This window comes from Rhinopithecus roxellana, chromosome 1 (genome assembly GCF_007565055.1).
Source record: "Rhinopithecus roxellana isolate Shanxi Qingling chromosome 1, ASM756505v1, whole genome shotgun sequence".
In the NCBI taxonomy this organism is placed as follows: domain Eukaryota; kingdom Metazoa; phylum Chordata; class Mammalia; order Primates; family Cercopithecidae; genus Rhinopithecus; species Rhinopithecus roxellana.
The window spans coordinates 50,456,195-50,483,543 of NC_044549.1; the positions used below are offsets into that span (position 1 = coordinate 50,456,195).

At 41.5% G+C, this 27,349-nt stretch overlaps 1 protein-coding gene across 6 annotated transcripts in view; it reads right to left on the minus strand.

Annotated features, from left to right (window-relative positions):
• Nucleotides 1-1,410: 1,410 nt before the first annotated feature.
• Nucleotides 1,411-27,349, minus strand: part of TMCC1 (transmembrane and coiled-coil domain family 1) — a 249,393-nt gene continuing 223,454 nt past the window's right edge. For all 6 annotated transcript variants that reach the window (XM_030933092.1, XM_030931823.1, XM_030932224.1 and 3 more), the window contains 3 exons: nt 26,082-27,016; nt 8,898-9,033; nt 1,411-5,413 (listed from right to left, as the gene is read on the minus strand). In XM_030933092.1, the coding sequence (XP_030788952.1) occupies nt 5,099-5,413; nt 8,898-9,033; nt 26,082-27,016 (1,386 nt within the window). In that variant the 3' untranslated portion in view covers nt 1,411-5,098. The remainder of the gene's footprint in view (nt 5,414-8,897; nt 9,034-26,081; nt 27,017-27,349) is intronic.

The following is a 27,349-nucleotide window of genomic DNA, read 5'->3' on the forward strand; positions in this document are numbered from 1 at the left end:
TATGAGCTCTGTTTATAACCATTGCCTGTCTTTTCTATTGGGCTGTTACCAATAGGAAAGATGATTATTGATTTCTACTCTTACATATTGTGGACCCTTATCTTTTGTTATATAAATTGCATAGACCTATTTTCCATTGCATTAATTTACCATTTCCTAACATTAATTTTGGGCAGGCCATTTAACCCAAGCTTCAGTGTCCTTACCTAAACAATGAGGGTATCTCCTGCATAAGACTGTGGGGAGAATTGACTGATAAAACTGAATGATGCCTGGTACTCAGTAAATACTCAATAAACGTTAGCTATTCTTCACTATAGACTTGGGGCTACAAGTCAGCTAAATGTTTAGTTTGGCCCATAGGATTTAAGTATATTTGAACCCTTCAGGTGAAGCATGCATTTCTAGTTGGCCATACCTTCCTCTGCCTCCCCAGTCTGTTTTCTACACCACAGCTTCTCAAATTTATGTCATCTGCCTTCCACTCTCCGAAGTTTTCTTTTTTTGAGACAGGGTCTCGCTCTGCCACCTAGGCTAGAGTGCAGTGGTGTAATCATAGCTAACTGTAATCTCAAACTCCTGGGCTCGAGTGATGCTACCACCTCAGCCTCCTGAGTAGCTGAGACTACAGGTGTGTGCCACCACACCCAGATACATTTATTTTCTGTAGAGATGGGGTCTCACTATGTTGCCCAGATTGGTATCAAACTCCTGGCCTCAAGTAATCCTCCAACCTTGTCCTCCCAAAGTTTTGGGATTACAGGTATGAGAGCCACCACACCCAGTTTTTACTGGCATTCAGTAAGTCTCCAAAGTTTTTAATGGATAAAAATAAAGCAGGTTTTGAAATTATGTATCACCCATTATCATGGCAGCTCTATGTGTCCTGTATATACTACACAACTCCTGCATGCTGTTCACAGTTTATCACACTTATGAAGCCCCCCCCAGGGTTGGGCAATATACAACCTGCATATCTGTACATGGCAGCCTGGCCGATATTTAAGAGGAATTTTCAAAGATTTCACAAGATGTATCCTTTGCTCTCACAACATCCACCTGTAGGATCAAGTTGGGTGGTGTGGTATCACTAGTTTATAGTTGGGGTAAGAGGCACACAGCTAGTAAGCCAGAAGTGGGGCTAAAGCTCTCAACGTTCAGACTGGAGCTGTGAAGGACCGAGTCATCATGTCTCTGCTTGGTACCAGGTCAAAGGCAAGTTTAGGACTTCAGGATTTCCAGACGCCTCCCAGAGATCATCAGGAAAAAGTCCTAATAGAAATTACTACTTCTACAACAAAATTACAGGTGGCAACAGGCTGGCTAATAATGCATTACATGCATGTAAAACTATGTATGTTAAATGTTTCAAAAATAAAGAACAAAACAAACACAAGTCTGACCACCAGGTTAATAGCTGAGGTCTTTATTTCAATTTCTATATACAGTAAAAGTGCTGCTGAGAATCTGCAGCGACCAGACAGAACATAAATTTAAATCTCTCTCAACAATTAGCAGCTTAAGATCTATCAACTACAGTGTTAACGTTCACACGTTCACAAGTGTCATTTCTTTACGTTTCAATTCGTGCAAGTGAGTTTTTATTCTTACACACTTTGATAAAACACACTTACAGTCTAGTAGTCAATCCCTACTGAGGATATCACCTAGCATACACGACATACAGACAGTAATGTTAACGCTTACAGCCACATTCAAAATCCCAGGTTTCATTTGGGGTTAGGGTGTGGGAACCATAATTTTGCCTGTGTCAGATTACAATAATGTTTGGTTTTGTTTTAGATGCATATTTTCCAAAGCTGAAAGACAGCTCCTCATTGGAACTCTCTCAGAACTCAGCATTTTCTTCTGAATGTACCTTAAAGGAACATAAAATCAGAAACAAAACCAAATGCAATGAAGACCAATAATATGCGCATTATTTGGACATGGCTAGTGAGGAAGGCTCGCTCCCAATATTTGTCTTGGCATCAGACTTTTACTCCATTTAGAACAGGGGAGAAAGAAGACCCTAGTCAGTGAAGTATAAAATTTAACCTACTTTTGCTTCTTAAGGAGCCAGTAGAGTGGAAAGCCTTCCTTACTAGGACATACTGAGTATACCAAGGAATGGAAATTGGAGCGGACAGGAAGTACCCTTCAATTATCATAAACAATGTAAAATGCGCATTCTACAACCTGAACAGTCACCCAGGCCAACACAGCCAGCTTCACTCACCCAGGCTAGGGGCATGGAAAAATAATCCAGGAATGTTTCATTTTAAAGGGAATGAATATAGTTTTCTTTTCTTTTCTTTGTTTAGAGGAGCATTCAAATGAGGCGAAGTTTCCACCCAGAACAACTGTTAAGCCATTAAAGCAAGGTTATAGAAGAGCTATGAAAAGACAAAAGAACCCAAGAACAACCGCAATGAAAGAAACTCAAAAGTAACAGGATGGGCAGCAAAAGGTACAGGAAAGAATGAAAACAGATGCATGGTTACAAACAGCATTAAATGCACACAACTGCTGGGTCTGGTGAATAATTAAGGGACAAGAGGGCTGGAAAGCCATTACTGCACCTGATCTGCACTGAAGGTCCTTCCTAAGACACTCTGAGAAAGGAAGATAGAAAGTTAGCATGGGACTGTTTGGCTGGAGTGCAGGGAGCTTTCTACAGGTGAAAACCTTCCTTTGATAGAAACCGTTCCAGGGCAAATGGGGACAGTTTTAATCCATCTATCAAAGTGACTTCTAGTGCCCACAAAACTTAAGTCTTCAGGCAGTTTGGGGGACTCAAAGGTTCTAGCTTAGAAAAACTGGTGGATTGTGGCTAGGGCATCTTTTAAATAACTTTGTGGGGGCTCTCTACTCTGAGCAATTATACTAAAGCAGAAAGTTAGGACAAACTGTTAGTTCAAAAAGTTCATAGTGTCCTTTGGCACTCCTGCCTAAAAAGTCACTGCGATATTTTTAGGCAAAGTTAACATTTTAATATATATAGGCTTGGGGACAATTTGTTTTTGGCATGAACATGAATTGGTTCTAATTATTTTTTTTTAAAGAGAAAAATCACCCTTGTGGCCCTACTCTGGGTACTAGTTTTGAGGGGGCAACAGAGCTAGCAGGTGTACTACAATCAGCTGAGGTTGGGGTGAAGACTGGGGTACCTGAGTTAAGATGTCAAAGTAGTTATGGAAACAACATGCTGGCTCTGAGAAATCCAGCTTGCCAAAGCAAAAGGAGGCTGGCACCGTTAGGTAAACTGTCCTTTCAGACAGGCAGGTCAATGCTAATCTAGTTCTGAAGGAATTTCCTGGTAAGGGGAAATAGGCAAAGCAGACTTTGCTACTCTTTTCAGGGCATCTTATATTCACTTGGTTGCACAGAATGAGACCAAGAGGGAACAGCATTTGTGACCAATACTACAAATAATATGGAAAATTAACCAAGCTCTCTAGATAAACTCTAAATGTTCAAGTTCCACCAGGATGATGGAACTGGTTATGGGATGGGGGAAAGCAGCTCAGTTCATTTTTTTAAACCATCTATATAAGTCCACTGAGCATAATTAGGTTAGGTTAACAAGTCAGTTTACATTATAGGAAGCTGGCAACATTTCACACCCAAAACGTGGGTCCTTCTGACCCGACATTTCCTTCACTGCTCTTTAGGAGAATCACCTTTGGTTGATTCTCTTAGGCAGACAGAATAAAGCTTTGAAATTGAAATGCTGGGGCCAAAATGAAACAGAAGACTCCACATCATCACTTTGGTTTCAGTAATTAGGGGTGTTAACAAAATAAATTAAGGAAACACAAGGACTTATTTATGACTCTTATAGTCTCAACTTTTCCTAAAGACAACCCCAGCCCAAGATCACTGGGTGAACATTTTCTTGGGGGAGAAAAAAGAAAAAATCCCTATCCTACTACACTGGTTTGTGGAAACAGCCTCCTCCTCTCCTTGCACAACCCTTTCCTCTCCAACTAAGCTAAACCCATAAAACGGGGGCGTAGGGACATTGGGACACCAAAAGCAGCAGCAGCAGCCAGAGGGAGTTGAAACTGCATCTCAAAACAAGGGCGGCAGAGGGCAGCATTTACAGCAAGACTTTCTTACTCAAACTGTTTCAAGACAAGAGGGAGCAGCACACTTAAATATCCACACATTTCTTCATTTAAAAACATCACTTCTTTATTTCAAAGGAAAAATAAAAGACCCTCCCAACCCTGTCCAAAAAAACCCAATAATAATAATAACAATAATAAAAAATCCTATTAGAAACCATAAGGAAGCACTGAGAGTTTGAGTATTACATTCTTCAAGTATGCTGTTCGGATTTTTTATTTTTAGGTTGGTACCTATACACATATTAAAAAAACCTTAAAAGTGCGGCCAACAGATTTTGCTTAAAATTAAGTATTTAGAGGGCTACTTAAAAATACTGTAGTAGGACTGTGCAGTGATCCTTTGGGGGATGATGCTTTCACTTTTGTATCCTAGTAAAGGTTAAGGGCAGGTTCAAAAGTGATCATACTTCCAGGGTTAGCATAAGTGGCCAACTTGGGAGAGAAAGCCAGGGAGATCCATGTGTTCTTCCACGGACAACGAAAATCCACCCCGAATCCAAAAATTCAGACATGGAATGTGGTAGGATTTCACAGTAAAGTTAGTCTGGGATAGGGAGAGGTGATGAGCCCAAGGCAGGGTGTTAGGTTTAACTGGTTTGCCCTAATTAGGTTTTCGCATATTTTTAGTGGGTTTTAGTGCAGTCCTTCAAGCCACAATTTAGATTGCCCTTCGGTGTGCTCCAGATTGTTGGTTCATATTAAAGGACTGTTTAAGATTTGCATCCCAAGGAAAATCATGCTACATAAAAATGATCCAAGATTTTCGCCCAAAAAACTTCTTGGATAAAATCTAAAAAATACTATTGCAATTGCGTCTCTTGAAGAAAAAAACATTATTCTAAATGTAAACAGATTCACTCAACTCTTTTGTTGTTGTAGAAAACTTCAGAGTAGGTAAGTTGCTGTCTAACTCTCTGCTGCATGCACTCGCCAGAGGGTAGGGAACAATACCTTCTGTGCCAGCATCATCTAGGGGATGAAAAGAACCGTTCCACATAGCTGAAGAGGGCGTCCCAGTGCTTCCAGAGAAAGGCAATGAAAACCACAAGGAATAAAGTGCTGAACGTCCTGTTGCGAGTCTTCATGAGGGGAACCACACAGTTGGCTACAGTGGAGACAAAGACCAAAAGGACTGCCATGACAGCCAGGAGGATGTTGATGAGTTTGCCCAGAAGGTTCCGGGCAGTGGCATTCTCCAGCCCTTCTAGCTGCACCACCTGCTGCTGCTGCTGCTGCAGCTCCATCTTGGAGATGCGCGTCTGGCATGCCTCCAGGGCCTCCTGTGGGCCAGAACAGGGAAGAGTTAAGCCTTCTGCTCACAAGTAATCTGAGATGCTGACATGCCCCCTGGGCAAGCCAGATGCATCTTGAGCAATGCCAATGATTTTATAAATATGCTGAAGCCTTGAATGAATGGAAAAGTCTAGATGTATAACTCACTATTCAAGTGACTATTATTCCCCCAAATTGCCCTCCATTGCATTTCAGTGGGATGAGTCACAGGAAGCAGTGGCCACACTTAACATTTATTTAGTCTAGAACATTTTAATGACAAGACCACAAATATATGCTCTTTTTTCATTGAAAATTAATCTAAGTTGCACAGAATATATTTGTTCAACATAAAAAAGTTCAAAGAGGATAGTCTCTCCTGACATTTCCTTCAATTCCAATCCCTGTCCCTGAAGCAATACTGTTTGTGTTCACCCTTTTATCTGTGTTTAAGTGTATACATATATGTGTCAAGGAAAATATATGGAATTTTTATTTTTATTTCCTGTAAACTAAAAATAAAATCCTAAGCCCCCCAGCCGAATGAACGGACTCCCTCTTGGTCAAAGTGGACCTCAAAGAAACCTGAAAAAGTGAGTTCTTGGCAATGATGGGAAAGAGGCTGGACGTGCCTCATTACATCACCCTCCCTTTTTGAGTTGCAGCACAAATGACCAACATTAATGTTAAAATAGAGATCATAAGACTGACAGAATGGACTCTTTGTGGCAGTAAGACACCAAATTATAAACAAGACCTAAGGCCATGCCAGACAAGGGTTAAATCTCACCCTACAAACCATAAAATCTCATCAGTTTTTCTTTTCTTTTTTGAGACGGAGTCTTGCTCTGTCGCCCAGGCTGGAGTACAGTGGCGCGATCTCCACTCACTGCAAGCTCTGCCACCTCCTGAGTTCACGCCATTCTCCTGCCTCAGCCGCCCGAGAAGCTGGGACTACAGACACCCGCCACCATGCCTGGCTAATATCTTTTGTATTTCTAGTAGAGACAGGGTTTCACTGTGTTTGTCAGGATGGTCTGGATCTCCTGACCTCGTGATCCGCCCACCTCGGCCTCCCAAAGTGCTGGGATTACAGGCGTGAGCCACTGCGCCAGGCCATCTCATCAGTTTTTTAAAAAATTAACTGGTATTCATGTGGCTTTCTTTCCAACCTGACTCGGGTATAGCATCACATGACAGACAGCAGACCCCATTAACTTAGGCATTCCTTTGTACTGACTTCAAGTCTTTACACAAAGCTTAACTCTTTCAACCAACTGTCAACTAAAAAATTCCTAAAACCCACTATGACTTATTAGCCCCTACTTAGAGATGGCCCACCTTTTTGGGCCAAACCAATGTATAGTTTCCATGTATTGATTTAGGATTTTACTTACAATTCCTATCTCCCTGAAATGTATAAAGCTAAACTAACCCAACTGCTTCAGGCATATTTTCTCAGGACCTCTTGAGACTGTGTTCCCCAGGCCATGGTTACTCACATCCGCTCAGAATAAACCTCTTTAAAATATTTTACAGGGGTTGGCTTTTCCAAACATGGAATAGTATCATACTATAGGAATCGATTCACAACTTGCTTTTTTTCATTCAACAGGGGTCCTGGTGATCTCTCCATGTCCATACACAGAATCTACCTCATTTTTTTTTACTGCTGCAGAGCATTTTATAGTATGGCTAGGCTATGTTATAATAGATGCAGCTAGTTCCCTCTTGGGGATTTTTAGGTTGTTTTCAACTTTTCCACTATAACAATGATGCGGTGAACATTCTTTGAACATGCTTCCTTATACACACTACCTGGTGTTTTCTAAGTCAAGTCAATCCCTGACATCAGTGGAAAGGGATCTCCGATCTGCCTTCTTAAGGGCACACTCTCCTTTAGGTTGATCCTCTGTAAAGAGGACACTATGCCCACACACTAGACCAAACATTAAAAGTGTCTATTTTTGCTATTTTTTTTGAGATGGAGTCTCGCTCTGTCGCCCAGGCTAGAGTACAGTGGCACGATGTCAGCTCACTGCCAGCTCCACCTCCCGGGTTCACACCATTCTCCTGCCTCAGCCTCGCGAGTAGCTGGGACTACAGGTGCCCGCCAACACACCTGGCTAATTTTTGTATTTTTAGTAGCGACGGGGTTTCACCGTGTTAGCCAGGATGGTCTTGATCTCCTGACCTCGTGATCTGCCTGCCTCGGCCTCCCAAAGTGCTGGGATTACAGGCGTGAGCCACTGCTACTGGCCTGTTCTTGTTATTTTTTAACTTTATATTGTTTAATTTAAAAACCTATATTACCAAGACCTGATTGTATATCCTGTATCTCTCTCAATTACTAAAAAATACTTGAAAATAGTGTAAAATACTAATACATTAATGAAACGTTATTAGTAATGCAATAGTGACATAAAGTGTTAATACATTAATGATTCCAATGTTTAGAACCACCAGTAACTAATAACAACTTGTCTTACAACATATGCAATTAGAATAAAGCTTCCATTTAACATATGCCTAATTCCCAATTAAAAAAAAAAAGTGTCTGTTCTCCTCAAGGCCATGGCCTTCACCCATGAGTTTAAATTAATTCCAAAGTATTCAAGGGATAGAACCTATTTCCCTAGCTATGGTCAGATATCCTCCAAAGTTGGTTGGAGCCATGAGTTTTTCTGGTCTTGGTTTCAATGGGTCCTGGTTTCCTGGGATTTGAGGTAAGGCTTGGGTAACTTCAGACTGAAGCTAACTACAGACAGACAATGGATGCTGTCCAGTCCAGAAGGATCTTATGGAAAAAATAATTAAAACATAAGCAGGGCCTGAAGAAGATGGCATCCGGGTAAATGATCTAGACATTCCCTTGATTCTTTTAGGCTGTTGTAATACAAGTTTTCTGGCCCACTTCCCTTCTCCAAGACTAGCGTCTTTCAAAATGCTTTCATATGAAACCACTAAGAACTGTTCCCTTAGAAATACCTCCATATAGAAACAAGAAAAAATTAAATATTCTACTTCCTCATAGAATAAAACAGATGGGTGATTAGCCTTAATTAAACGTGACTGCCTCATGGGTTATTCTTGTGAACTGTCAGGCAATGTGCCTAAATGAGATCTGGATTTGGCAGCTGGAATAAAAGCCCCCTTTCCCACAGAAGAAGACAAGGGCAAAATGGCCCTAATACTTGTCAGAGCTGCTTTTGAAGCAGTAATGGACAAATAGGATTCATGTGGTTTTCCACACACTGAGACTACTGTGATCCTAAGAAACATTTCCCAAGTACCAAGCAGACATACCAACCCAAAATGGTATTAACTTTTGAGAAATGCACCTCAATCATTTTAAGAGTAAGTGTACTCTTATATAGTTGATATAAGCTTTTCTTTGTTCTCTACCTTCTCATCTTTTTTCCTTCTGCTGTTTTCCTTTTTTCTTTCTAACCCTACTGTATTTTGCATTTACACCTTTTCCTTCATACTAACCTGGATGTCCCGGGCCCGTTCATAGGACTGATATGCGATTTTTTCTTCCATGCTTGCCAGTTCCTGCTTCAAGTTCAAGATTTCATTCTGGTGGAGCTCTGTTAGGTCATTTAGCTGTTCTTCTAATCGTTCACATCTAAGGAGAAAAAAAAGGTTAGAATTTTATGCATTCTGTGAATATCTTTCCTGGCATTATTTACATCCAATCCCCAAAACCCATTCTACAAAGGAATAAAAGCACAAAGAAATTGAGTGGCCTGGGTTAACAGGGTGTGCTAGTGGATACAGCTCTTAGTCTCTGGAAAAGATAGCTTGTCTCAAGGCCAAATCACACAGCAACACGGCTGTTCCATAATCTTTTCAATGCACAGTATTTGCAGTGATGCCAGCAGTCCTGATTAGCTTTGAGCATAACCATAATATGGAGGCAGTCGTTAGGCTACTCTGAACAACATATGGGAGAGGCAAAAGCTAGGGTACAATTAAGCAAGCCTCATGAAAAGATAACACACCAATGGAAACCAACCTTCTGGCAGTCACTAGTAGCTTATTCCAGAACTGGCCAGCTCACTCACCTGGATGTTTGTGATTCAGAGCCCTAGAATGCCAGAGCCAGAGGGGTCCATCATCCCCATGGCCAAGCACAAGTGTCTGGGGCATTTCTGTCAATAAATATTTACTGAGAGCCTGCTATGTACCAGGCATATTCAAAGTACTAAGAATATTGTGGTAAGCAAGACAGAGTGCCTGCCCTCAGGAGTTTGTACTCTAAGGAGTCGGGGAGGCAAGATGATTTCCCATATGGAGAAGTAAAACAAAGAAGATCAATAGGGGTATAAGACAGAGTGCCTGAAGGCTGATGAAGCTGGAATGGTCAGGGAAGGTCTCTCCCCTATTCAATTCTATTAAACTATGAAGGCTGAAACTTGAGTGATACAAACAGAGCCTTGTTGAAATGTGGAGGGAAGAATGTCTTAAGCAGAGGAAATAGCAGGTATGAGGTTTTTAAGATGGGAATTAGCTTGGCATGTCTGAGGGTTAGAAAGTAGGTCAGTGTGGCTGGGAGAATAAAAGGGAGGTAGGGTTCCTTGGGAGTAGGAATTGTTTTATTCATACTGTATCTCTAGCACTTAGGATGGCATAAGGGAAGGTTTAGTAATCTACATAAAGATGGAACCTGGACAGGGCATCTAAGGAGAGGCAGGATTAGAAAAGATTTTTGTTTTTTTTTTGAGATGGAGTCGCGCTCTTGTTGCCCAGGCTGAAGTGCAGTGGCGCAGTCTTGGCTCACTGCAACCTCCGCCTCCTGGGTTCAAGTGATTCTCCTGCCTCAGCTTCCTCAGCAGCTGGGATTACAGGCGCCCACCACCACACCCAGCTAATTTTTATACTTTTAGTAGAGATGGGGTTTTGCCATGTTGGCCAAGCTGGTCTCAAACTCCTGACCTCAGATGATCTGCCCGCCTTGGCTTCCCAAAGCGCTGGGATTACAGGCGTGAGAGCCACCATGCCCAGCCTAGAAAAGGTTTAAGGGATGAGATCAGAGATTCTAGGTGGAAAAATAAATGTGAGTAAAGGTCTGGAGAGAAATGGATGATAAATGTACAGAATAACTAGAATAGTGCATCTATGTTGGAGGAAGAAAAGGGAAATCTGGAAGATCCAAAGAGCTGGGATTCTAGAATAGATAGTAAATGAGCCCAAAGCAGACTACTGAGTAGAGGAGTCACAAGATGAACATGTGTTTTTAGGAAAACGAGTCTTCTCATAGTGGTGAAGAAGACCGACTGGGGTAGGTTGTATGTGGAGTCCCAGGAACTAAAGAGCTAAGTAGGTAGGAGAAAGGTTGAAGACTCCACTTTTAAAAACAATAGAAACAGAGAGTAAAAGAAAGGGAAGAATAAACATATGTCTTAGCTTCTGGTGCGTAGAATGGAAACCTCTGTCAGGCAGAGGGCAGCTGGGTAGCTCTCATCCCAACAGGGAATATATTACCACTCAGGTAGCATTTAACACCAGCATGTGAGTCTCAAGGGACTTCGTACTAAAAGAATAAAAATGCCAGAACAAACTCACACATCTAAAACTATCTCCTTTCTTTCTTCTTTTTAATCACATCTATAATATGTAAACAAACTTTTAAGGAATATAATAAATTTCTCTGTTTAAGGTAATTTTTATGTTGCAGCATCATAAACATTCTCCCTCCCAATAATTATGCAATAAATAATAATATCCTAAACTCCATTGCTTTTCTAAGAAACAAGGATTTTTTTAAAAGGCATCGTCTCACCCTTCTTACGATGTTACTAAACTCTATTTAGTTCTTTATCCTTTATAGGAATCTCTATACTGCCTTCTTTTATGCTGAAACTCTTCCTGTTACTGAAGTGACCGAACAGGTTAATGAGAAAGCAGTCCTACCTTTGATGACTAACTAGGGCCAAAGTTCTCTGTGACTCTGCCTTTTCCTTTCATCTGCTGCCCAGGGTATGTACTCAGAAACAGGTCCCATCTCTAGAATTGATTTTCCACCAAAAATTTAAGTTCACAAAACGCCATAAGATTTTGTTAACATGGCCGGGCGCGGTGGCTCAAGCCTGTAATCCCAGCACTTTGGGAGGCCGAGATGGGCGGATCATGAGGTCAGGAGATCGAGACCATCCTGGCTAATACGATGAAACCCCGTCTCTACTAAAAAATACAAAAAACTAGCCGGGCGACGAGGCGGGCACCTGTAGTCCCAGCTACTCGGGAGGCTGAGACAGGAGAATGGCGTGAACCCGGGAGGCGGAGCTTGCAGTGAGCTGAGAGCCGGCCACTGCACTCCAGCCTGGGCGGCAGAGCAAGACTCCGTCTCAAAAAAAAAAAAAAAAAAAAAAAAAAAAAAAAAAGATTTTGTTAACATATTGTCTTTTCGTGACTGTCCTATGTTAGCCCACTCTTCTGTGGTGTTTTTGGTGTTTGATAATTTCATCATTCTCTCTCTTTACCAGAAAGGGGCAGGAGACTTTTTTAAAGCCACATTCCAAAGTGCTGGTCTCTTGGGATTTAAGGGAGAGGTTATATCTGGCAGGAAATTACTCTCCTAAACTAAGGACTGTTGGGTAGCAGGGAGGGGAGCAGGGTGGTGGTCACCAGCCTACATCCTGATAAAAGCAGACACGTGGGATCTCTGCATGTGTCCCATAGGCTACCACACAACCTCTTAGCCTACAAATTTCAGGCTTCTTAGGAATCTTATTTGATATTAAACATGGCTCATACATACCAGTAGAACAGATTAAAAAATAGCAGCAGCAGCAACAGTTTAATCAGTGCCTACTATGCAAATTCATTTCAACAACCCCAAGAGGGTAGAAGGTATTATCTGCATTTTATAGATGAGGAAACAGAAGCTCAGAGAAGTTCTAAAGTGAATTGCCCAAGGGCACATAAATATTAAGGAGGGCAGCAAGGATTTGAATCCAGTTTTGACTTTAAAATCCAAGTTCTTAAACTTTACAATGTGATGCCATTTTGAAACTCTAGAAACCCAGATCAACTAACTCTCCTCATAAGTAAGAAATCGGAGTCAGAGTGCTAGCGATCCAAATCACTTAGCCAAAGGAAGCTGAAAGAACTACACTGATGTGATGGTTTGGAGTTTGATGTCAAAGTGGAGTTGATGGGAGAAGGAGGAGTGTAATAAAAAATTATGAACCTATAATTAAAAAGGTAAGAGTTGGTGAGGGCATGGAGAAATCTAAACCCTCATGTACTGCTGTTGGGAATGGAAAATGGTACAACTGCTCAGCAGAACAGTTTGGCACCTCCTCAAAAAGTTAACAGTTACCTTATGACTCAGCAATTCTACCCCAGATATAACTGAAAAGAAATGAAAACTTATTTCTATACAAAAGCTTGTACACGAATGTTCATACCAGCATTAATCATTGCCAAAAAGTATAAACAACCCAAATGTATATGAGTGTACAACAATATATCATCTTGGCTGTTCACAAGTCAAGTATCAATATTATGTACCCTAATCTGCTTATCACTTGCCACCTGGCAAGTTTCTGTTTACTTTGGTCCTTTCTCCTTCAATTGATGGATGCTCACAGAAACATTAGGACATAAAGCACAAATGTGAATGCAGTTTTGCTTTTCACTATATATATGCATATGAGACTCCTGATCCCTAGGCAAAACTACAAAATAGGCTGACTTATGCCTTCACTCCCCCAACATGGACTTCCTTCCTACTGCAGAAACAGTTCACAGGAGCAGGAAGGCTGTTGTGATCCTTTCCTCCTCTTCTTACCTGACCTTTTATAATATACAGACACTCTTTATGATGGGGTTACTTCCTGAAAACAGTATTTCCCATTTATGATGGGCTTAAATCAAACCATTGTTAGCCAGGGACTGTCTGTACAACAACATGTATGTCACCCTAGCAAGAATAATTCCCAGGACTGGGGCCTGAGATATTCTCTAGCAGCAGCCTGTGGGCTCTGACTTGGCCTTGGCCTTATCTGCCTGGCCTTTTTTGTCCAGACCCAGTATGAAGACAGCAGAATACAAGGCATACTTATCTTTACAAATAGCATGAGGCAAGAAAGAGGTGAAACACAGCAGACTGAATTCAAAATGATCTTGACAGATTCAAGTGCAGCCAAGACTTCACCAGGGATTAATTCTATAGAAATAGGGAACTACTTACTACTGCTGAATTCAGGTATCAGAGGTCATGTAATGAGGGGGTAGCTTGTTCTTTGTAACTCCATAGAACTAAGGAGTAAGTCTTACAAATAGTTTGGTCTTTAGTTCAGTTTTAGAAAGAACTTTCTAATAGTGGTGTCTAACAATGAAAAAAACTATCTTAGAAAATGAGACCCTGCTACCAGAGATATTCAAGGAGACAGGCTGCTTGTCAGGGATGTTGCGGAAATAAATCCTCTACTAAAAGAGATTTAACTAGACCTCTGAGATCTTTTCTAACGCCTAGAGTTTGATTCTTTGTAGTCAGGGAAACTGTTTTCCTTTTTTTTTTTTTTTTTTTTTTAAAGAAATGGGGTCTTGCTCTATCACCCAGGGTGGAGTGCAGTGGTGCAATCATGGCTCACTGCAGCCTCAAATTCCTGAGCTCAAGGGATCCTCCCACCTCATCCTTCTGAGTAGCTGGGACTACTGACATGCACCACCAAGCCTGGCTCTCGCTCTCTCTCTCTCTCTCGCTCTCGCGCGCTCTCTCTCTCTCTCTCTCTGTCTCTCTCTCTCTCTCTCTCTCTCTCTCTATATATATATATATATTTTTTTTTTTTTTCCAGAGACAAGGTCTCACTATGTTGCCCAGGCTGGTCTTGAACTCCTGAGCTCAAGCAATCCTCCTGCCTCAGCTTCCCTAAGTGCTGAGACTACACGTGTGGGGCACCACACCTGGCTATTTTCATCTTTCAAACTATAGATACTTTAAATGCTTGTGGTATATTTGCCTTCACAACATATTGATTTTAACAACAATAAAGGGAGGTAAGGAGGTATACAAAATAGTGGTAATTTAAGAGCTATGTAAAATCAGGTGTGAAATATTGGGATTAATTTGGTATGTGAGCTGGTGAGGAATATATATGAATCAGAGTGTACCTGCAAAAGTCCTTAGCACTTATTCCCAACATTTTGTTTTTTGAGACAGAGTCTCGCTCTGTGGCCCAAGCTGGAGTGCAGTGGTGCAATCTTGGCTCACTGCAATCTCTGCCTTGCGGGGTCAAGCAATTCTCTGCCTCAGCCTCCTGAGTAGCAGGGATTACAGGTGCCCGCCATCATGCCCGGCTAATTTTTGTATTTTTAGTAGAGATGGGGTTTCACCATCTTGCCAAGGCTGGTCTTGAACTCCTGACCTCGTGGTCCACCCACCTCGGCCTCCCAAATTGCTGGGATTACAGGCGTGAGTCACTGTGTCCGGCTATTCCCAACACTTTTGAACCTTACTATAAACCAATGTTTATCATAAGAAGGTAGCAAACATGTCAAAGATTCTGGAAGTCATTTTCAAATTGGATTTTGGTTCATCCCATATTATGCCTAGAGGTGCTGCATCTTCACTCCTGCCATTTTGCACCTAGAAATGTTTTCATAATGCAGTTTGTACCAGCTAATGCATCTGCTCAGTCCAGGTTTTGGATTAAAATCCCAGCTCTGCAACTCACTAGCCTGGGTGACCCTTTTCATCCTCTATAAAGAGGAAATCTACCTACGCCAAAGGGCAATTGCAAAGATTAAAGGAGAAGACAGACATCAAATACCTGGCACAGAAGAGGTGCTCTGTGAGATAGATATATCACAAATATACATCTGGTTTCATTTTTCTCTTTTATGATTCTCCTAGTTCTCCCCAATAATCCCTAGTGAGGTAGTTCAGAAAGATTGCTTGCTGACTGCCACATAGTCTTACTCCACTGTTCACTGATTCCCACTTCTGACTTTTTTCTCTAAGCCTTTTTTCTTGTTGTTTGAGACAGGGTTTTTTCTCTATCACCCAGGCTGGAGTGCAGTGGCGTGATCATGGCTCACTGTGGTCTCAATCTCCCAGGCTCTAGTGACCTTTCCACCTCAGCCTCCCAAGCAGCTGGCACTACAGGTATGTGCCTCCATGCCCAGTTAATTTTGTTTTTGTATTTTTTGTAGAGACGGGGTTTTGCCATGTTGCCCGGGCTGGTCTTGAATTCCTGGACTCAAGTGATCATCCCGCCTTGGGCTCCCAAAGTGTTGGGAATACAGGCATGAGCCATTGTCCATGGCCTTAAGCCTCCATTTCTTTATGTCCACTTTCTCAATTTTATATATTTTGACATTTTCACTGTTTCCAGTATATGATGTTTTTCCTATGACATCACAGAAATGGGTTTACTGGGCACACACTCCATCCTCCTCAATCCTAGATACAAGCCTCTCTTACTTTTTATTTCATACATCTAGGTTCCTGCCATTTCCCTGGCTCAAGTTTGCCAGATAATTCAAATAGTTCCATGCACTGGCCTGTTCCAAACTTTCCTTTGTATTGGTAAAACTATCCTACCTATGTATGTGTGTGAGGAAAGGTGTCTCAAGTAATTTTTATTTTTTTATGTTAGAGATAGAGTCTCCCTATGTTGTCCATGCTGGAGTACAGTGGTTATTCAGAGGCATAATCATGGTACACTGCAGCTTCAAACTCCTGGGCTCAAGTGATCCTCCCATCTCAGCCTCCTAAGTAGCTGGGACTACAGACCTGTGCCACTGTGCCCAGCTCAAGTAAATTTTATCTAATTTTTTCAAATCTCCAGAAAGTTATATAGAAACTGCTAATCCTCATCATGCTGTTACAGAAAATAAAGTCCTTTAGAGGTTGAACAATTCATTCAGTTACATGGGAAATTAACAGCAAGTTCTCCTCAAGCTGAGTCTTCCCAAATAAGAAAATATAACTATTGTTCCCAGAGATAACGTTTTGTTAGCAAGTAGCTAAATAGCAAAGCAGCATTTGGGTAAGTAGAATGATCTCAGCAGATGAAACAGACAAACATGGAGATCAATCTGGGCAACATAGCAAAACCCTGCCTTTACAAAAAATACAAAAATTAGCTGGGCATGGTGGCATGTACTTGCAGTCCCAGCTACTCAGGAGGCTGAGGTGGGAGGATCACTTGAGCCCAAGAGGTCAAGGCTGCAGTGAGCCGAGACTGTGTCACTGCCCTCCAGTCTGGGTGACTGAGCAAGACCCTGTCTCAAACGAACAGCAAAACCCACAAACAAAAACAGGAGGCCCAGAAGGATGCAGCGACTCCCTAGCTAGTAGTGAGGTTTAGTAAGCATCTGAACCAATTGGCTTGTGCCTGTTATTAGATTATTGTCTTTTAAAAAATTTTTCTACTGGGCAAATTACTTGACCTCAGGAGTTTGAGACCAGCTTGGGCAACACGGTGAAACCCTGTCTCTACTAAAAATACAAAAAAAATCAGGTTGGTGTGGTGGCATGCGCCTGTAGTCCCAGCTACTCGGGAGGCTGAGGTGAGAGGACTGCTTCAGCATGGAAGGCAGAGGTTGCAGTGAGCTGAGATTGTGCCACTGCACTCCAGCCTGGGTCACAGAGTAAGACCCTGTCTCAAAGAGAAGACAAAAAATTCTGTATTGTTAATCAAATGCAAATAACCAAAGGAAAAAAACACCTGTATTCTAGTTCCCACTGACTTCCCACTATCCCCATTACTAATATAATAATCTTCTTGTAATAGTTTATTTTCTAGTGTTTACTTCCTTTCTAAATTCTAAAATGGAGAAACCAGGTATAAACACCTCTATCTTCTCATTAAATATTAACACCAAATCAAAGAGTGAGGGGAGGAAAAGGGAAGATATATGTTTGATAGACTTTCATATGTGAAAGTCTTGGGTTTTTTTTAAACCAAGAACTCTGCTTTAAGGAATTTTAACCCCTTTACAGGATGCTAACTACAACTCTCCAGACACAAAGCCGGGCAGGGGAGATGGTGGGTGGGTGGGAAGTTCTTAATCATATAAGTACAGTCATGCCTCACTTAATGATGAGGACACATCTTGAGAAATGAGTTATTACGTTATTTCATCACTGTGTGAACACCATACAGTGTACTTACACAAATCTAGATAGTACAGCCTATGATACAGTTAGGCTGTATGGTATAGTCAATTGTTCCTAGGCTACAAAGCTGTACAGCAGGTTACTGTACCATAGGCAACTGTAGACAACTGTAATACAATAGTGTTTGTGTATCTAGATATATCTAAACATAGAAAAGGCACAGTAAAAATATGGCATTACAGGCTTGGTAGTGTGCGCCTGTAATCCCAGCTGCTTGGAGGCTGAGGCACGAGAATTGCTTGAAACCGTGAGGCAGAGGTTTCAGTGAGCCGAGATTGCACCACTGCACTCCAGCCTGGGCAACAGTGAGATTCCGTCTCAAAACAAAACAAAACAAAACAAAACAAAAACAGCATTATAAACTTACGAAACAACTGTCTTATATGCTGTTGATCAAAATGTCATTATTCAGCACATGTGACTTTGGCTGGTAAATGATGTTCATGCACCTCAGCTTGGATTACAAGTAGCATGAGATTAATAATCTTATTTTAAGGATTTTAACTCAAGGTCCTTCCTAAATTGTTACAACCCAAAGAAAACCTGGACACTTAAATATGTCATGAGCTTAACTATTAGCAAACAGAAAGCCTTTGCACTGTAAGATTATTTTTTCTAAAAGCAAGTATCGTATTTTGGTAGATGAAATTCATCCCCCACTGGAAGCAAAACCTGTTCTATCTACAAAGTATTAAACACATCAAGATTTTGCTGTAGGTAAATAATTCATAAATAAATACTAAACTTGAAAGTGTTTTGGGCACTAGATCAACACAGTAGTCACCTTCCTAGATCAGAGATAAGCCAGTGGCCCTTTGTGTCAAATAACTGATAAATGGGAGCCTGGGTGAGTGCACAGCCTGGGAATGCTTTGACCTAAAGCATTCCTCTTTGGGTGTGGCTCAAAAGTTTGGAGCCTCTGAGAACCAACGTGCTTCCCTAGTTCAGCAATAGGTCACTAGCGCAGGATGGCTGAAGAAACTTGTAGAGCAGGTATTGAGAGAAACAGGAAGAACCAGTCCCAGGAAAAACATCCACAGGCAACTATGGGAGAAGAATGGACTGTTTCCCAAATGCATACCAGAGACCCAAAAGAGCTTCTGCCAGTGTTTAATCAGAGTAGACAGACACAGCTGGGGTAGGGAGTATGCCTTGTGGTGGGGGTTTGAATAGATTCCTAGCTGAATTGGGGAGAGTGGATTTTTTTCTCCTTACCTGTTGTTACCTTTTTTTGTGTTGAAGCCTGAGAAGAGGCTAAAAAACACGGAACTAGCCTTCAGCTGAAAAGGGGAAAAGATATCAGTCCCCCGCAATATTTCAAGGGTAGGCAATGAATTATCTTAAAGACAAGAACACAGTAAATATCTAAATAATACAGGGAATAAATAAAAACTAGAGGGGCTTTCTGGGCAACTTGCAGACTTGGTAATGACAGCTTTCTAACACTCTGGCACAACCTAGATCTTTGTATTCCCCTAGAAAAAATGGAGGAGGAGGGAGCATTTGTTGAGCTCCTACTCTAAACCAAACATAACACTAGGTACTTCCATATATGTTATCTCCTTTAATAATTTCAACAAGCATGTACAATAAATCTCATTATGTTTTTACAAAGGGAGAAACTGAGGCTCAGATGAGTTAGGTAATCTACTCAGAGCTGGCAAGCAAATTCAAGTTTGCCCACTCCAAGGAATTAATTAATTAATTAATCCCCTCCATTTCTCTTTAGTGGCTAAACTGGGATGAGCTCACCCATAAATCTCTTTTATGGAAGATTGTATATATCATAAGAATATCTCCTAATTGGGATTTTGCTTCTCTTATAAATGAAGGGCTAATTTGATTCAGTATCCTCAGTTTCTATTTCAAACTTGTTGTCCAAATCTAGCATACATATCCTCTGGAGGTTCTCAGATCACTTTTCAGTTGACAGGTGTCACATGTAGAATAAAGGGGCTAAAACAGCTACCTCTGAGCATACATCTGTCTTATGTCCAATGATGGTCAAATCAACTAAAATTATATTTAAACAACCATTTGTTTAGTTAGAACTCTAATAGCCTGTGCCTAATTGGGTCAGCCTAGTTACTAACTGTTCTACTGCATGTGAAGACTGCTCAGGGTGACTGTCTCCTTCTGTATTTTTGCTCTTATGACTCAGTGCAATTTAAAATATCCCTGGGTTTAATACAAACATTCTCAGAAGCCTATTTCCAAAGGACAGTAATCCCCTTCAAATACAAGCTTTCAAAATGACATTAATGCTCATCAACACCTGGGGGGTTTTTAGCCTGCCCTACATGACACTGCTTTATACAGGTTACAGTAGCTCAGTAGGATTCCAGGCCAGATCCCCTAAGAAAAAAACTACCAAAGAAACCAGCAAAATTCTCAATTAATGTTTTCCTGTCTCTTATTTTCAGTACATTTTGCCACAGCTGAACTTTTTCTTTCGGTAGCCCATTAATATATTGACACTCACTACAGGAACAGAACTAATCCTCAGTTTCTAGCAGCAAATTAAATACATGTAAAACCATTTTACTGTGTGGCCTGGCAAAAGTCACTTTATCTTTCTGAGCTTCAGTGTTCTCATCTGTAAATGAGATTAATCTAGATATCTAAGGGTCCCTTCTACTTCTGAAGTACTATGAACCCAGCTGCCACTAACAAACATGGGATGAAGAAACTAACTGGACAAGAATCTGAAGTCAGCACAGGTCTCATCACTTAAAAAAATTTCTAAACCTTGTCTCCTGCCTTCCCCAAATACATGATCTCATTCATAACTGAATGCATAATGGTAAAACTCAATACCTAGTCACAGTCAAAGGTTGAGGTGGAGTTCAGATCCAAGCTCTGCTACGATGGCTTCCTGGGCTAAGTGCAAGTGGGCAATGAAAAAATACTGTGTTAGTCATGGTTACAATTATGTGGGTGAAGAGAGAGAGACTGTGCTTGCTCTGTAGGGTTTGGAATTCTTCTGATTATTCCAGAGTTAAGCGGATGGTCTTGGGCAACTATCTTCACCTGGAGCTACTCACTTGGGTAGACAGCAATGGAAACACATTAAGCGAAGGACATTATTGAGAAGGGACTCTGAGAAGGGGAAATAATGACTGGAGTAGGAGTAGGGATTTCCTTAAGAAGGTTTCACCTATTTATTTACACTGCTGTAGTGGCCTAGGAAACTTTCCAGACCTTTCATATTCATAGAATTTTTATAAAATATGTTAAAAACAGTGACTCAACTTTTAGTAAACATTTACTTCAACCTGGGATAGGCCTAATACCCAATGCATCTAATGCTTCAGAGAGCTAGACTTTCAACCACATAGATTTCAGGATGGAGCTCTGAAAAAAAATCATCCTGGTATGAAAATAACACTGAATTTGAAGTCAGACAAAACTGGGTTTTGAATCTTGGCTTTACCACTTACTGAGTGAACTCTGGCAACCTTTAAAACCCCACTGAGCTTCAATTTCCTCATCTTTAAAATGGGAATAATATAATTTACCCGTAGGGCCTACTGTGAGGATTGGCAAATGTACGTAAAGCATCTAGCACTAGGCACATCACAGGAGTTTAATACTGTTAGTGGTAGTGGACTTGTCACCATCATCATCAAATAACAAACAGCAACACTGTGCATGGTCTCCCTCTCATCAACTCAGATACTAGTAAAATAAACTAAAGTGTAGAAAAAAATGTATCTTGAGCATCCATGCATGCATTAACTGGTTCTTGGTCACAGAAGGATCTGTGAAGTCCATCCACAGCCTACTTTCTTCCTACACAAAAAGCAAAGCCTGTAACAGAGTAGAAGTAGAATTAGTAAAGAAAGGCTGCTGCCAGCAGCTCACTAACAGTGTGGTGAAGAAATGGAAAGGAGAAAAAACTATAAAAAAAGCAAACAAACTAAGAAAAGCCTAGGGCCATTTACTGTAGAGGCACATAAATGGACAGCTTCAGTAACCTGAGAGTATCACTCTAAGCTGAATACTACTGTATCTAAGCTCTTTCCATTAAGTTAGATTCAGTGTACTTTGTAAAAGAAGGCAGAGAAATTTCCCCAGAATGCTTAAAATGTGAAAATTTCAGTGCCTAAAATAGGTTTCTGGCTGGGCATGGTGGCTCATGTCTGTAATCCCAGCATTTTGGGAGGCTGAAGTGGGTAGATCACCTGAGGTCAGGAGTTTGAGACCAGCCTGGCCAACAATGGTGAAACCCCCACCTCTATTAAAAATACAAAAAAATTAGTTGAGTGTGATGGCAGACACTTGTCCTGTAATCCCAGCTACCGGGGAGGCTAAGGCAGGAGAATCGCTTGAACCCAGGAGGCGGAGGTTGCAGCAAGCCAAGATCGTACCACTGCACTCCAGCCTGGGAAACAAGAGTGAAATTCTGTCTCCAAAAACAAAAAAAAAAAAAGAAAAGAAAAGAAAAGAAAAGGAAGGAAGGAAGGAGGGAGAGAGGGAGGGAGGGAGGGAGGGAGGGAGGGAGGGAGGGAGGGAGGGAGGGAGGGAAGGAAGGAAGGAAGGAAGGAAGGAAGGAAGGAAGGAAGGAAGGAAGGAAGGAAGGAAGGAAGGAAGGAAAGAAAATATATTTCAAAGCCAGGCATGGTGGCATGCACCTGCAGTCCCAGCTACTAAGGAGGCTGAGGTGGAAGTATTGCTTGAGCCCAGGAGTTCAAGACCAGCAGGGCAACATAACAACACCCTGACCCTTTTTTTTTTTTTTGAGACAGAGTCTTACTCTGTCACCCAGGATGGAGTGCAGTGGTGTTATCTCAGCTCACTGCAACCTCCACCTCCTGGATTCAAGCAATTCTCCTGTCTCAGCCTCCCCAGTAGCTGGGACTACAGGTGCGTGCCACCATGCCTGGCTAATTTTTTTTGTATTTTTAGTAGAGACGGGGTTTCACCGTGTTAGCCAGGATGGTCTTGATCTTCTGATCTCGTGATCCACCCACCTCAGCCTCCCAAAGTGCTGGGATTACAGGTGTAAGCCACTGCGCCTGGCCAGCAAGACTCTGACTCTTAAAAAAAAAAAAAAAAAAAAAAAGACTTCAATTTGTAGAAAAATTGTATTTATGTGAAAGCATTCAAAAATCAACAAAATTAGATGAACATGTTTACTGTATAAAGCCATATATAATGGAGGGGAAATCTCTATCTGCTTTATACAGGGAATTACTGGAACAACAAAAACAAAGTAAAATAGTTATGACTTTTCCACTCCCTTTCTTGGGGAAAAAAAGGGATTTCTTTCTTCAAGATTATGTTTTAAGGAAAAATCATTCTAAAGCTGAAATGGAAAAACAAAACAAGTCAGATTACATATTATGTCTTCTCCTTGCCCCCTGGTTTTAATTCTCTTTTTGAAAATTCAAGTTTTCTTTATTCTGTCTTCATTCCATAAAACTAGTCATTTACCTACTAGGAAGAATCCGAAGTGCAATGAAAGAAATGCACAGCTCATTACCTCCTAAGTGGCTTGAACTTAATTCTTCTAATGAGGTGTTAATGAGCAGCTAACGTTCTGTTCTATTATGTCTCTGACTTACACTAAATGGATTCAAAGGTGGCTCCTGAGAGACCTGTTTCTGATTTTCTCGTATCTTGACTTTCTACATCTTGACATGAAGCGATAACAAGCTCTATATGAATTTTAAGCTCTGGGGCAATTTAAAAACTGCAAGGTATCCACTCAAAATTGAGGAGGTGGCGGGGTATGGTGACTCATACCTGTAATCCCAGCACTTTGGGAGGCCAAGGAGGGCAGATCACTGGAGTCCTGGAGCCCAGGAGTTCAAGACCAGCTTGGGCAATATAGTGAGACCTTGTCTCTACAAAAAAATTAAAAAACGAGCCAAGCATGGTGGTTCACACCTGTAGTCCCAGCTACTCAGGAGGTTGAGATGGGAGGATCACTTGAACCCAGGAGGTGGAGGCTGCAGTGAGCCAAGATTGCGCCACTGCACTCCAGCATGGGCAATAAATTGAGACCCTGTCTCAAAACCAATCTACAACAGAAACAAAACAGAGGAGTCAAAGTAGGCAGTTTTGTGTGGTTTAAAAAAATTTTTTAACTGACTATGGAATGTCTTCATGTTCTAAGTGGGGTTAACAGCAGCTGTTCCCCTAACATCAGTAGAGCACTATGGGGCCAGGCACTGAGCTATGTGCTTTAACCAAATAATTTCACTTTAATGTCACAATAATCTTATAAAGAACGATTACTATTTCTATGTTATGGATGGGTATACCAAGACTTAGAGAACTGAAGAAACTTGCCCAGGTTTCCAAGGTTAGTAAGTGGAAGAACTGGAATTTGAACTTGGGAGTTAGGTTTAATACGGTACAAAGAACCAGTGTTTTACTTTTAGAGTCCACTTGAATATCTGTTATATCACTTATTGAATAAGACACTGTCTTCTCAGTATACTAAAGAATTTATTTTTATTTGACACGGAGTTTTACGCTTGTTGCCCAGGCTGGAGTATGATGGCACGATCTCGGGTCACTGCAACCTCCGCCTCCTGGGTTCAAGTGATTCTCCTGTCTCAGCCTCCTGAGTAGCTGGGATTACAGGCATGCGCCACCATGCCCAGCTAATTTTGTATTTTTAGTAGAGATAACGTTTCTCCATGTTGGTCAGGCTGGTCTCGAGCTTCTGACCTTGGGTGATCCACCCTCCTCAGCCTCCCAAACTGCTGGGATTACAGGCATGAGCCGCTGCGCCCTGCCATACTAAAGAATTTATAAAACACTTAAATGAAAATAGTAATGTACATATTTGCTTTTAGAACTTTATTTCTCCCTCCCACACTCACTTCTCTGGTCTTCTCCCTTGAGGTCTTTTTTTTTTTTTTTTTGAGATGGAGTCTCGCTCTGTCGCCCAGGCTGGAGTGCAGTGACCGGATCTCAGCTCACTGCAAGCTCCGCCTCCCGGGTCTAGGCCATTCTCCTGCCTCAGCCTCCCGAGTAGCCGGGACTACAGGCGCCCGCCACCTCGCCCGGCTAGTTTTCTGTATTTTTTTAGTAGAGATGGGGTTTCACCATGTTAGCCAGGATGGTCTTGATCTCCCGACCTCGTGATCCGCCCGTCTCGGCCTCCCAAAGTGCTGGGATTACAGGCTTGAGCCACCACGCCCGGCCTCTCCCTTGAAGTCTTAAGTTAGAATTGAAGAACAGAAGAGTAAGAAAAGAGGCAGGTTGAATTACTGATTAGCGTTTTCACCATCTGAAAAGAACGTGCTGCTGTAACTTTTCTTAGAGATAATTTATACATGTGAACAATTTGTTTCAGACCCTAAGATTACCTTATAAAAGCAAACTTTTAAAAACACTTATTTTTAAAAGGTGAAAGGGATATTAAAAGATTATCTGTCCAACTCCTGATATTACAGTAGAAACACTGAGGATTTACTCTAGTTAATAATTGGGACAGGGCCAGAACCCAGGTCCTTCAAGGCCTAACTTGACCTGTAGCTCCTGTAAGACTAGTCCTCAATTTGCAGCACTAGGTGGCCTGTCTCTGGCTAACAAAGTTTGGATCTATCCATAGATTATTTTATTTATTTATTTATTTTTGTTTGGATCTATCCATAGATTATTTTATTTATTTATTTATTTTTGAGACAGAGTTTCACTCTTGTTGCCCAGGCTGGAGTGCAATGGTGAGATCTCGGCTCACTGCAACTTTCACCTCCCGGGGTTCAAGTGATTCTCCTGCCTCAGTCTCCCGAGTAGCTGGGATTACAGGCATGCACCACCATGCTCGGATGATTTTGTATTCTTAGTAGAGATGGGGTTTCTCCATGTTGGTCAGGCAAGAATATTATTTCTCTCTGCATGTGAAGCTAACAATATTATTTCTCTCTGCATGTGAAGGAGAAAGGACACATATTCAGAGTATAGCCAAGAGTGGTCTAATAGAATATGTTGTGCAATATGAAACACAAAAACGAGACCAGCTTCTACCTTTAATAGACTATGATTCAAAGCACTTAACCCTTTGAGAATTTTCTAACTCCTGTAGAACCATTTCATGTTTAAGTCCACTCTCATTCAAACACTTGTCAATTCATAACAAAGATAACATTCTTATTTGGATTTGTTTCCAGTCTAATCTTTCTATACCAAGTTGCTCAGATAAGTGTGTTTAAGGCCAAATACCTATAGAAGTCACTACATTTTGCTTGGCTGATATCTTCACAGTTCTAAGAATTACAGATCTTTTGAATTCAATGTAGTACAGTTACAGGCTGCAATGATTGTGTAGTTTTGTTAATTATAAATAAATAGGTGAAATACTTTATAAAGCTTGGACTTCATTTTAAAGTTCTAAACTGGTGTGAAAGACTGGAGAGTTACAGCAATGCTTCATCAGGAACTCATGTGGATGTCTTATGACATATCAAAAGTGCTCTGGACACTCTAGAGAAAGACAAAGACTTTTAAAAGCCATTTCCCCATATCTAAAGGGAGGGGAACCCTACACAAATAATTTCAGATATTAATTCCACGTGACTTACCTATATCGCTCCTCCTGTAAGGTCTGCATTATTAAGGAATAGTCCCTCTGATAATGTTCCTTAAGAGTCTCAAAGGATTCCTCTAGTCTGGCCTGGGTTTCCCGGATCTCCTGGATCTCATGTAGTAGTGCATCAAATCCTGAGCTCTGCATGTCCAGGGTGTTTGTTTTGGAGCTGGATGCTCCTACAGCGATGCCCCCTGTGGTGCTGTTGGCTCCCACTGAGCCTGAAGTGGCACTAGAACAATCTTCTTCACTACCATATTTTGGGCTAGACTGAAAGTTCGAAATCACTCCCAAAGCCTTCCCCGTATCATCCACTTGCCCTTCCTCTAAAGAGTCCTTCAGGTTGGGGATGTTGTCTGCACTGCCAAATTTGTTCCGAATGAGTGAGGCAATCTCTCTGGGCTTTGAGACTACAGCGCCTGCTGCTGAATGGGTGGCCTGGGAGAAGCTGGAAAACCCACCTTTCACACTATCCACCACACCTTCACTGAAGCCAGTCACCTTTGCTCCCACATCCTTCAGACCCTGGTGCATGTCCCTGAAGACATCCTTTGGCTGCCGGGGGATCCCATTCTGCTCCACCTCTCTGAGCTTCCTGTGGTAGTGCTCAAGTTTCTTTTGCAGCTGGAGGATAGTTTGGGCCGATTTCTGGTTCTTCTTCTCAAAGACCTGCTTGATGCGGGCAGCCTGCTGTTTGTCTGCGCTGTTGGCAAGCTTCAAGTATTCAGCAACGTTGTCGTCCCGGGCTGTTTGTGCAATCTTGATTTGTTCTGTGAGCTTCAGGATCTTCTGCTGCAGGTGAGCAATGGCAGCCTTTGTGCGCTGAGGGTCTGGTGTTCCATCCACGGAGTCTGTGTGGATGCTGCCATCGGTACTGGAGGCCACTGCACTGGATGTTTGGGCAAGGCTGCTTACTTCCAATCGTTCGATCTAGTGTAAAAACAAGAGGTAGATGTTAGAAGCCCAAGAGGACTACGTCTCCAAAATTAATGGGCCAAAATGTATTGTAAATGTGTCTACTCTCAAATCTCAGTAGATAACGGACCTATAATTCCCCCTTGTCCTATGCAAGCCCTGTCTCCCTCTTATATAGTGTCCTCATACAAGTATACTTTAAGCAAAACAGATATATGAAAAAAGATCTGCACAAGATATAAGCTGGCAGATTCTTCCTTTGCTAGAGGATTTTTCAGTGTTTCTTCACACAGTAACACTCCCTTAGTGGGTTTAAAGTATGAAGTAATTCACTTTCTTTACACATAA